The 11,635-nt window shown below is 47.6% G+C and overlaps 1 protein-coding gene across 1 annotated transcript; it reads left to right on the top strand.

Moving 5' to 3' along the window:
• The first annotated feature begins 6,142 nt into the window (after positions 1-6,142).
• Positions 6,143-9,964, top strand: LOC123191217 (receptor kinase-like protein Xa21). The gene is made up of 2 exons (XM_044604022.1): positions 6,143-9,278; positions 9,413-9,964. The coding sequence occupies exons 1-2, from the start codon at positions 6,236-6,238 to the stop codon at positions 9,478-9,480; spliced, it is 3,111 nt and encodes a 1,036-aa protein (XP_044459957.1). The 5' UTR covers positions 6,143-6,235; the 3' UTR covers positions 9,481-9,964.
• The last annotated feature ends 1,671 nt before the right edge of the window (positions 9,965-11,635 follow it).

The following is an 11,635-nucleotide window of genomic DNA, read 5'->3' as shown; positions in this document are numbered from 1 at the left end:
TGGGTCTCCGGGTGCAGGGGCCTTGCCGGCGGCGGATCTGGGTGCTCCTACCCAGATCCGGGTGGTGACGGCAGCGGACGTGTGGGTGGCGGCGGCGACCTAGCTAAAGGTGGTGGTGGGGCGGCCGACGGTCAGGCTGCTCCTTTCGGGGTGGAGGGGCGTCGGGCGTCCATGGCCCGGGGGGGTGCGTCTTCGGCTGCGTGTCGCAGCTGCTGCTAGGTGGCTCGGGGCTGCTCCTCGGGGTCTCGGCGCGGATGTGGGCTGCCACGGCGTGGTGGTAGCTCATGGTGGTGGTCTGGATCATTTCACGGCGGCGGCTGGTCCCCTCCGGCGTCGGCCGTCGGTGAGCGGCCTGTCTCGACCTTCGATTCCTTCCCTCGTCGTCCGGGCTCTACCCTCGTCATAGGGTTGGACCGCTCCCAGTTGCGGTGCATTGCTCGTCTCGCGCCTATGGCTGCAAGACAGAGCTCGTCTCGCGCCCGGAAGCAGGACCGAGCCCGTCTCGCGCCCAGCAGCAGGACCATGCCCGTCTCGCGCCCGATAGCAGGACCGAGCCTGTCTCGCGCCCTGTAGCAGGACCGAGCCTGTCTCGTGCCCGGCAGCAGGACCAAGCTCGTCTCGCACCCGGTGCAGCAGGACGGGCGATGGAGGCCTTTTTTGGCCGGCCATTTGGGTCTCGGCGCGGGGGCCGCCCAGGGGTGTGAAAAGGAGCGGCCTTTCCACTCGTCTCTTTAGTTGGGGTAGCGACGGATCTCGAGTGAGGTGGTATCAAGGTCTTGGATGTCGGGGCGGCGGCCCTGGTGGTGGTAGCGCGGTGCTCATGGGCAAAGCCCGTGGCTTAGTGCTGCCTGGTGACCATGACCGTGTGGGCGGCATGGTGGCAGGGGTGTGGCATCGGTGAATGGTTGCTGGGGTGAAAACATGTTCTATCTTCGGACGGACCGGCGGCGGCGTATCACGTTACCTTTGAAGGCGTCGTCGCAGCTCTCACTGGTCTTCGTGTCGCTCCAGGGGAAACTCTGACCCCCGGGTCGGGCGGTGGCGGTGCGTTGGCGTCGTAACCTTCTTGGAGGCGCGGCTTTGTAGCTCACGGTTCATCATATGCGACTTCATCTCTTCGCGGTGGCGTGTTCACGGTAGGGGTCCCCGATTGCTCTTGTAGTGTTAGGGGTGGTGTTGCTGCGCTCAGCGTCTATGTATCCCGCCTTGGGTGTGTGCGTGTGTTGTTGTGGGGTGTGTTTGTACTTGAGTTATGGTTGATCTGTACTTTATATATAAAGTGGGGCGAAAACCTTTTTCGGTAATGTGGAGCCAGATTAGGTGAGCCATCAGGAGCACGGCAAATAAACGTCTCTCGAAGTGGTCATTCATTGATGTCCTCAATTTTGTATGTGCGCACTCACCCACACCATTCTCCTTTCCAATCATCTTAGAGCTGCTATATCAAAAAGAAGTCCGCACCATAGAGTTGACTGACTGATTGTCATATCCGGGGTTAATCTTTTTCCTAAATCCTTCGTAGTGCACGCGCACTTTTTCGTCGTCCTGAGCGGCCGGCTGAGAACCGCACGATCCCGTCACGATCGGTCGCGCGCGTGGTCCAGGTGCTATCTTGTCGGATGCTCTCAACCAAGTGCGAAATAGCTGGCTTTGTCGCTATCCAATACCCACCCGTGTCGACGCCCTTCCTCCCCATCCCCCTCGTATCGGCCGCCGCCGCCACACCGCGCGCCGGCCACCTTCGCCCTCTCGCGCCGGGCGCCTCCGCCCAACTCGCACCGGCCACCGTCGACCCAACTCTCGAGCCCAGCGGCGCCGCTGCCGGTGGCCACCAGGCGCACCCATCTAGTTGGAATCCGTGCTCCACGATGGGGTCGGGTACCTGGCGGCTGAGATCCGATTCTGTGGGGTTGGCTCGACGGAGCAATGCCAGTGCATGCTAAAGAAGATGCGAGTGACGAAGCGGCGACAAGAGAAGGAGAAGGGCTAGCCGTGTGCGGTGAAGGTGCTCGCTGGGGCGACCGATACGTCCCTCGGCCTGCATCCTCGCAAAACTGCGGCGCCGACAGCAACTACCGCAGGTGGGACCTTGGGGCGGCGGCCAGAACAAGGCCGGTGTGGCGGCAACCAGGTACGATACGACACGCTAGCTCAGCGTACCGGAATTGAAAAGAGCCACAAAATGATAGAGACCAGCGGGCATGTTGGCCACCGTACGCGAGGAAGAAGACGGTCGTGGTAAAGCTGCACATCCGGCAGTGTATTTTTCGACCTGATGCCGGTTGTGATTTTGACCACGGTAGTCAATTGCTTTCTTGCTAAGGCTTCTTCTTTTTGGCAATCAGATGCCCGCTTGTCCAAGTACATCTATGTTAGTCATCCTAAACATTGCGTGGACAAAAGAACGGATTAGAGAGATGTGCCATGTCCTTAGCTGAGTCCATGGCTTATTGTTTCATGCAGTTTAAGGGAAGAAGGCGCCACACATGCTACATCTCCGGGGCAGTGATTGTAAGGGAAGAAGGCGCCAGCGGGGTCCGGGACCGGCAGTCGGGCAGCTGCGACGAGCTGCCGGAGCAGGGCCGCGGCAGAGTCCAAGAGTGTGGTGCTCTAGGGGCTTTTTGTGGGTGCGGGTGCAACGCCGCGACTGAAACGAGGTGGCTGTGATCTCGTACTAATGCGGCTTCTCTTGCTACAAGCTGGTACGTGCATGGGTGGCACTTTGAGCGACGGCTAGATATAGCCTCTTGCTTGTATGGTCGTGGTGCTTCTCGCTTCTATTTTTTGGATCCACAAGTGACCAAATTTCAGCATTATTGCACAAGTTTCAGCTTTCTTCTCCTCTTCTCTTCAGGGTTCATGATGTGTAGCTGCTGAAAATGTGAATATTTTTTGTTAGCATCCACAGTAGTTGTAGTTGCACACATAGTAGTCCTAGTTGGCACATGCATGGCCACAGAGTTGCACAATTTAATCCGCATAGTTGCATGTGAATTGTCATGACTTGTAATGTAGTCTAGTTGCACACACATTGATATTTAGTTGGCTTGTAATGCAGTCGAGTTGCACACAAATTATTATTTAGTTGGCAGGAAGACTAGTTGCACACACATATGCTCAGTTGGCTTGTAATCTAGTCTAGTTGCACACACATTGATGTTTACTTGGCAGGACACTAGTTGCACACACATATGTGCAGTTGACGCGACAATGTAATCTAGATGCACACACATTGATATTCAGTTGGCAGGACTACTTACACACATATATGCTCAGTTGGCGCGGCAATGTAGTTTGGTTGCACACACATTGATATTTAGTTGGCAGGACTATTGGCACACACATATACTCAGTTGGCGCGACAATGTAATCTAGATGCACACACATTGATATTTAGTTGGCAGGACTAGTTACACATATATATGCTCAGTTGGCGCGGCAATGTAGTCTGGTCGCACACATATTGATATTTAGTTGACAGGACTATTGGCACACACATATGCTCAGTTAGCATGGCAATGTAGTCTAGTTGCACACACATTAATGTTTAGTTGGCAGGACTACTGGCACACACATATGCTCAGTTGGCGCGACAAGGAGGTAGTTTGGGGGCGGAGGTCTCATAGAGAAAAATTGCATATTTACGGTGTATGAGAAAAGTTGCACATCCCTGTCAGATAATTGCACATCGACGACTAGTTAGTTGCACAAAACGGGGATAAAATTGCACACAAAAAATCGTCGAAACATATTCATATGGGATCTAGTTTTGAAGAGCACGACGCGAGGGTTCCAACGGTGAAAGCAGATCTTAATTTCGATATTCCATTCAAAAGTTATGTCTTTTTAAAAAAAGTTAAACTCAAAAATAAATGACAGCCATGGAAGGACCACGTGATAGTGTAAATGCCAGCTAATGATGAGTGCATGGTACTAGATGCACATGCATGTACGTGAGAGACCAGCAGACTAGCCTGTCACGTGAAAAGGAAGGCCACAAGAACCGTACTATGAAATTTCCTAATCCGGGAAAAGGGGACAGGAAATTTCTAAAAAAGGTGGACCGCCCGGAAATGCTAATGGGCAAACAGCCGCCCGCTAGACACGCCCAATCTTTTTTTGTTTGTTTCGAGAAACACACTACAGACTCAGCCACACACATACACGCATGTATACTAACCTCTACGAACACACACACACGCAAACCTTGTCCCTACGAACACCTTCGAGAGACCGAGCTGATAGATCTTGACTTGATTGATCGTCATATCTCGAGTTAATCTAGTGAGTCATTATAATGCATATAGAGCCCTGCATCTCCATTAGATAAACTATAGACCAATAACCCTTGCATATGCCTGCTAAGTATGACACAATTATGTACTAGATTGGTATTGCGCCTTGACGCGAGGGTGCCGGTCCCGACGTTTTGATGAAGCAAGTAGTACTAAGTCAATAGGAATCCACATATAGCGTATGAGTTCAAACATGATAACAAAATAAAGAGTGAAGAAGAAACATTCATTTGTGATAGAAGGCATAAGATTGCCCGTCATTTACCCTAAAAATTGTCTATCATTTACCCTAAATTTCCATTACTTGTGCAATTCTAACAAAATCCAACTGCAACTTCCAGTCCATAGGTTTGTCCATGTGAAGTGAAATTGAGATAACCATTGGTGGAAGTTGGTCCAAAGGCTAAAGAAAAAAAAAGAGGCTAACAAAGTACTCCCTCCGTAAACAAATATAAGAGCGTTTAGATCATTAAAATAGTGATATAAATGCTCTTATATTTGTTTACAGAGGGAGTAACTTAGAAGTACTGAAAAAGAAAACAGACAACTTTAAAATAGACAAATTTTAAAATAGGCATGCTGTGTCTTTTGGAACAGAGTTGGCCTTTATTTGCTGGTACATGTCACTCAATTTCTGCCTATAAAATTGGAATGACGGGCTCGTCCACTCCTGTATATTCATTCGCTAAAAAAGACTAATGCTCTTAAAATGCGAATTGATCGAACGGATTACACTTGTAGAAAGTAATTGACTCCTGTAGAATGATTAACGCTTCATTAATAGTCAGAAGAACTTGATGCGCAATAGCTCGTGGAGAAGAAACGAGCGACAGATGCCTCGGACCAGCCATCATCCACAAATTCGCATGCTCCATTGTACAGAACCAGTACCCTTCCTATCAGCAGCGAGGTGGGCAGTATACCGGTGGGCAGCCTATCGGGTCTTCAGTTAAGATTTAGAAAATATCAGGTTATGAACAAATAAAAATGTAAGTACGAGAGAAGTGCAGAATACATATACATATACAGAAGTAATAATGTGTAATAATTACACAGTTACTAGACAGAGAACCACCATACAGCGAGCTACTCCCTCCATTCCAAAATAGATGACTCAACATTGTACTAACTTTAGTACAAAGTTGAGTCATCTATTTTGGAACGAAGGGAGTAGCTTAAAAAGCTGTACTACAAGGTTAAGGGACCTCATACAACACGAATACTTACTACCAGGATGGCAGTTTCGAGCTGGGGCTGCGTGCACGAAACCCCTTGTAAGCAGGCAGGAGTAGACAAATAACAGCACCAGGAGGATGGTAAGCAACCAAATCGAACGGCAAGCGCTAGGTAGCATTCTCTCCGTACCGGGGTGAGCTAGTTCCGCGCCTGTGCAAGAGGGCAAAAACTAGCTAGTTAGCACCAAGATGGAACGACTAGCGCACTGGAAATCACAACGCTGCGGGCACCTATTTATTAAAGCCCAATTGTGAACTGAACCGAACCTCTTTATACATCCACAAGTGTGAACTGAGCTTCCTGACTGGGAATTTGTGGAACTGGGAAACTTGCAAAGGAAGGAACTGGGAGCATATAGGAGTCAAAGTCTCCGCATGACTTTGACTGCTGTTATACTCTGCATTATTTTGATATCGTGTTTCATATGCATGTGCATCAAGCATGCATCAAACCCAGCCACCTTGTATAAAAGAAACTTTTTGACTGGAAATTTGTGGAACTGAGAGCACAGAAGTCAAAGTCTCCGCATGACTTTGACTCACTGTTGATACTGTGCATGTACATCAAGCATCGAACCCATCAGCCTTCTATAAATCAAAGTAGAGAGACCATATCTGATATCTCAAACCCACCAGCCTTCTACAAATGCAGTAGAGAAATCATATCTCTCAATGCAATAGTAAAGCTGTAGAACACAAGCCGTCATGTCTCCTATGCCTCCGATAATCATTGTCCTATCCTCTATTCTGACATGCTCATTACTAGGTGCTACAGCTCTCCACGGTCATGGTGATGCTAGCACCGACTTCCAAGCCCTCCGTTGCCTTAAACTCCATCTCAACACTTCTGCTCGATTCCTAGCCTCATGGAAGATTGATGGTTCCCTCCAAAAGTTCTGCACTTGGTCCGGTGTTACCTGCAGCAAGAGGCACACGTCTCGTGTGGTTGCACTGGACCTCGAGTCACTCTACCTTGATGGCCAAATGCCTCCTTGCATTGCAAATCTCACTCTCCTCACAAGAATCCACCTCCCAAATAATCAGCTTCGGGGTCCAATCCCGACTGAACTTGGCCAACTGAATACGTTGCGGTATCTTAACCTCAGCTCAAACAATCTTAGCGGCATGATCCCAAGCACTCTGTCCTCATGCTCTCAGCTTAGAGTCATTGATCTTGGGAGCAACTCCTTCAGCGGTGAGATCCCACCAAACCTAAGCCAATGTTCAAATATGCAGCAGCTCAAGCTGGATCACAACAGGCTGATTGGAGGCATCCCCGAAGGGTTGGGGATACTCCGCAACCTTTCAGTTTTGCATCTTGCTGGAAATACTCTGACGGGTAATATACCTCTTTCACTTGGAACCAGTTCTGCTCTTCGCTCTGTTAATCTCACTGACAATAGCCTCACAGGACCCATCCCGTCTCTCCTAGCTAATAGTTCATCACTTCAATTTTTCTTCTTAACCAAAAATCAGCTAGGTGGAGAGATTCCATCTGCACTATTCAACAGCACATCACTCAAAATCTTGTCCCTGGGAGTAAACAACTTTATTGGGTCCATACCTGCTGTTTTCCCGAATTTTGATGACTCACCCTTGCAACATATTGTCTTGGCATCAAATAATCTTGCAGGGGCAATACCTTCTACTCTAGGGAACTTTTCTTCCCTTCGCTGGCTCTTACTTTCACAGAATAATTTTCAAGGTAGCATCCCAGCGAGTATAGGTAAGCTTCCCAACCTGCAACTACTAGACCTGAGTTACAACGTCTTGTCTGGGAGTGTCCCCGCCTCTATTTACAACATATCAAAACTCACATACCTTAGCATGGGTGTGAATTCTCTGGCAGGGGAAATTCCATATAACATAGGATATACCCTTCCAAGCATCCAAACTTTGATTATGGGAGTAAACAAATTTCATGGCCAAATCCCCACTTCACTAGCCAACACAACGAATCTTCATACGATTTATCTCGCTGAAAGTGCATTCCATGGTATTGTGCCTTCTCTTGGGACTCTTCCCAACTTAATCAGCCTAGATCTAGGCGAGAATAGTCTCGAAGCAGGAGATTGGTCCTTCTTAACCTCACTGACCAATTGCACTCAACTGGTGGAATTATTATTGGATGCAAACATCCTTCAAGGAGAATTACCAAATTCCATTGCTGACCTTCCAAAGAGCTTAGAGGTATTGTTATTAATAGCAAATAAAATATCTGGCACCGTACCAAAAGCAATGGGGCACCTCACAAACATTAAACGTCTTTACATGGAAGATAATTTGCTTACTGGAAGTATCCCCAAATCACTTGGAAATCTTCAAGAATTAATTGAACTAAGCTTATCCCAGAACAAACTTTCCGGACAAATTCCGCTATCACTTGGCAATCTAGGTCAATTGGGTGAGCTATATTTACAGGAAAATAATTTGAGTGGCCCAATCCCAAGAACTCTACGGGATTGTAAAAATTTGGAAATATTGAACCTCTCTTCTAACAGCTTTGATGATAGCATACCAAAGGAGCTTTTTACACTTTTCTCTCTTTCCAAAGGTTTGGACTTATCTCATAACAAACTCTCAGGAGAAATACCACTAGAGATTGGCAGCTTGGTGAATCTGGGTGCATTGAATATTTCCAATAACCAGTTGTCTGGAGAAATTCCCTCCACTCTAGGTGAGTGCGTTCATTTGGAGTCACTGCACATGGAGGGGAACACTTTTCATGGGAGTATCCCTCAACCTCTCATGAATTTGAGAGGCATCATTGTGATGGATCTATCTCAAAACAACTTGTCTGGTGAAATCCCGGACTTCTTTCAGTCCTTTAGTTCCATGAAGCTTCTCAATTTGTCGTTCAACAATCTCGAGGGACCAGTTCCACCAGGTGGGATGTTCCAGAATGGAAGTGAGGTGTTCATACAAGGGAACAAGAAGTTATGTGCAAACACCCCATTGCTAGAGTTGCCACTTTGCAATGGAGTGATATACAAACAGAAGATGCACATCTCCAAGATCCTTAAGATTGTGGCAATTACTGCTCTTTCTTTGGTTCTGTTATCATGCTTTGGAGTCATTATTTTCAAAAAGAGAAAGAAAATTGAACATGCAACACATCCATCTATCAAGGAGTTAAAGAAGTTGACATATGCTGATTTAGTGAAAGCAACAAATGGTTTTTCTTTAGCCAACTTGGTTGGTTCAGGGAAATATGGATCTGTGTACGAAGGTAGAATTGAGTACGAAGAAAGAGTTGCCATCAAAGTTTTCAAACTTGATCAACTTGGAGCAACAAAGAGTTTCCTTGCTGAATGTGAGGCACTGAGAAACACTCGTCATCGTAATCTTGTAAGGGTGATCACCGTATGCTCGACAAGTGACCCAACAGGAAATGAGTTCAAGGCTCTTATTCTTGAGTTTATGGTAAATGGCGACCTAGAGAGTTGGCTCTATCCGACACTACTCCACGAGCATCATCCAGAAAGGCCGTTGTGTTTGGGTTCAAGAATTGCAATAGCAGTGGACATAGCTGCTGCTTTGAATTACCTCCATAACCAATGCATGCCTCCTATGGTCCACTGTGATCTGAAGCCTAGCAATGTCCTTCTGGATGATGTCATGGGCGCATGTGTCGGCGACTTTGGGTTGGCTAAGTTCCTACATGGTTATTCTTCTTCTTCTGGGATTGATGGTTCTACTTCTACAAGCTTAGTGGGGCCAAGAGGATCAGTTGGATACATTGCACCAGGTAGCAATTTCCTATGTGCTCTACTGAATATGCAAGTACTATATATTCCCTTTTTTCAACAGAAAAACCTTTTTATTCTTCTTCTCCAAACCTTTTGTGCTAATTAATTGTTTGAATAACTATATGTATTGCAGAATATGGCTATGGAAGCAAAATCTCGACGGAGGGTGATGTTTACAGCTATGGAGTAATCATCTTATAGATGCTCACAGGGAAGCGTCCAACTGACGAGATGTTTAAAGATGGCCTGAGCCTTTACAAATTTGTGGAAGATTCATTTCCGAAAAAGATTTGTGAGATTCTAGATCCTAGAATCATCATCCCCTATTATGGGAACCGAGATGAAGAAGAAGCGGGCAATTCTTCAGATCCGGAAAATCATCAAATTGCTGCTGGAATAATGGGCTGCATCAGGGCTCTTGCTAAGCTTGGCCTGCTGTGTGCTGTGGAGACGCCTAAAGATCGCCCAGCAATGCAGGACGTCTACACTGATGCCATCACAATCAAAGAAGCATTTTCAGCACTGCAGGGCTGAGGAGAAGAAGCATTTTCAACCGTAACTATCGATTGCCCACACGTCTGCGTTGTGAAGTATCTTCTATTTCAGTAGCAAATCTATGTGTGTACTGAAGGCAAACTATAGTTCAGCCTATATACAATAAAGTTCAGCATGGGCAACTACATCAGTTTCGACTTGGCTGTTTTTTCTCCCTACACCTAATAACCTGGTCTTACATTAAGGTTTAAGCCCAACTACATATGAAGTAACCACACTCATGTAAACATGCTAAACTTGCATGTCAAGCTGTTAAAGTTGAAGGTTGAATGAAACGCATGTGCAAGAATATCACATTTCCCTCACAAAAACAAGAGGATTGTTGGAGAAGAGCATACCGGCAAGGCAGAAATATTAGCAGCAGCGCTTCGCTCAGGGAAGTAGCGATCGCAAAATGCAGATCCTTGTGCGGCGCACGGCGGGCGTGGAAGACAAGACGAAGCCAAAGCAACACCGACGAAGAACCGACCCCGAAGCACACCGATGAATAGGAGGATTGCACTTCACCAGGTGCCGCTTGATTGAAGTAGGACGTGCAGGGCTGCCGAGAAAGCTACAGATGCCCGGCCAACAAGAGTGACGCGGCACCGAGTCTAGCATGGAGGGCGGAGTCAGAGCTGCGCACCTGCGCCCTAGGACGGGAAGAGGTCCATGGAGGCGCTACAACTTGTGCAGAGACCAAGGAAGGCTATGCAGGCGCACCAAAGCAGCGCTCGGATGCCCTCCGACGGTGAGAGAAGGCGGAGGGCGTGCAGAGACTACCCTGACCGAAGCAGAGCCGACGCTGCAGAAAGAGGGGTTGGCGGGGACTGAAACAGAGGAGGAGGATTCTGATAGAGTTTACCTTGTTGTCTAGGTATTCATCATGTTTATTTCGTCGCTTTAGTTTCGATCATGCATTTATTCTAAGCTGCGGCAGGTTGTGTACGTCAAGTTGTGATCACGTACACGGTGCAAAGCTGGTTGATAGAGTGAGTTAGTTAGTTGAGAGAAAGTCAGTGGAGAATGGATGCATGTGCGGGCGTCCATCAGGTTAGTAGCATGCACGTACGCGTATTTCCGTTGCATGAACATGCTGTATAGCCGATAGTGGCTTAGATGTGGACCGAGTAATTAGGAGATAAGCGTGACACCGGCTGAATCATGTGGCCGTGTCAAAGAGGTTGTTACTCGTGGCCATGCTACCGGCTAGTGGAGAGAAAATAGCGGATCAGGCAGTATGTAGCAAGGAGTAGTAACGTGTGTGTCTCTATTAAAAGACTTTGTAATCAGCTGTGTGTGTGTTGAGAAGAAACGGAGAAAAGGCACAAGTGTGTGCGGTGCCGCAAAACTTCCTGTGCGCTCTTCTTCTACCTCAAGCTCTTGTGTGTGTCCTTTCTTCTTCCTCCTCGGGCTGCTCCAACAGATTCGGAGATGAGACGGCGGCCAGGAAGGAGGAGGAGCCGTGAAGGGGCGAGGGGTGGGTGCTCCGGCCAGCGACGGCGAGCTGAGAGGAAGGCGCCGGCAAAGAGGGAGGGGTACGACGGCCATTCGAGCCGTCTACTCAGCCTACTCGCCATGCATCTCTCTTGTCTAAAATTTCAGCCTATTTTCTACTTCCTCCGTCCCATAATATAAGAGCACTGTGTCAAAAACGCTCTTATATTATGGAACGGAGGAAGTATTTTTGTTGAGATTTCGACATTTTTGGATAGGATTCTCTATTATTCATGTGGCAATTGATATACAGTACTAGTATGATTTAAGACTGTCCTCGGTCAACTAGAAAAGTATTCCAAACTAGTTGATTCGCTCTAAAAAT

The sequence above is a fragment of the Triticum aestivum genome, chromosome 2A (assembly GCF_018294505.1).
Source record: "Triticum aestivum cultivar Chinese Spring chromosome 2A, IWGSC CS RefSeq v2.1, whole genome shotgun sequence".
Lineage (NCBI taxonomy): Eukaryota > Viridiplantae > Streptophyta > Magnoliopsida > Poales > Poaceae > Triticum > Triticum aestivum.
Note: the sequence above shows the minus strand (reverse complement) of the source record. Positions and strands in the feature narration are given on the sequence as shown.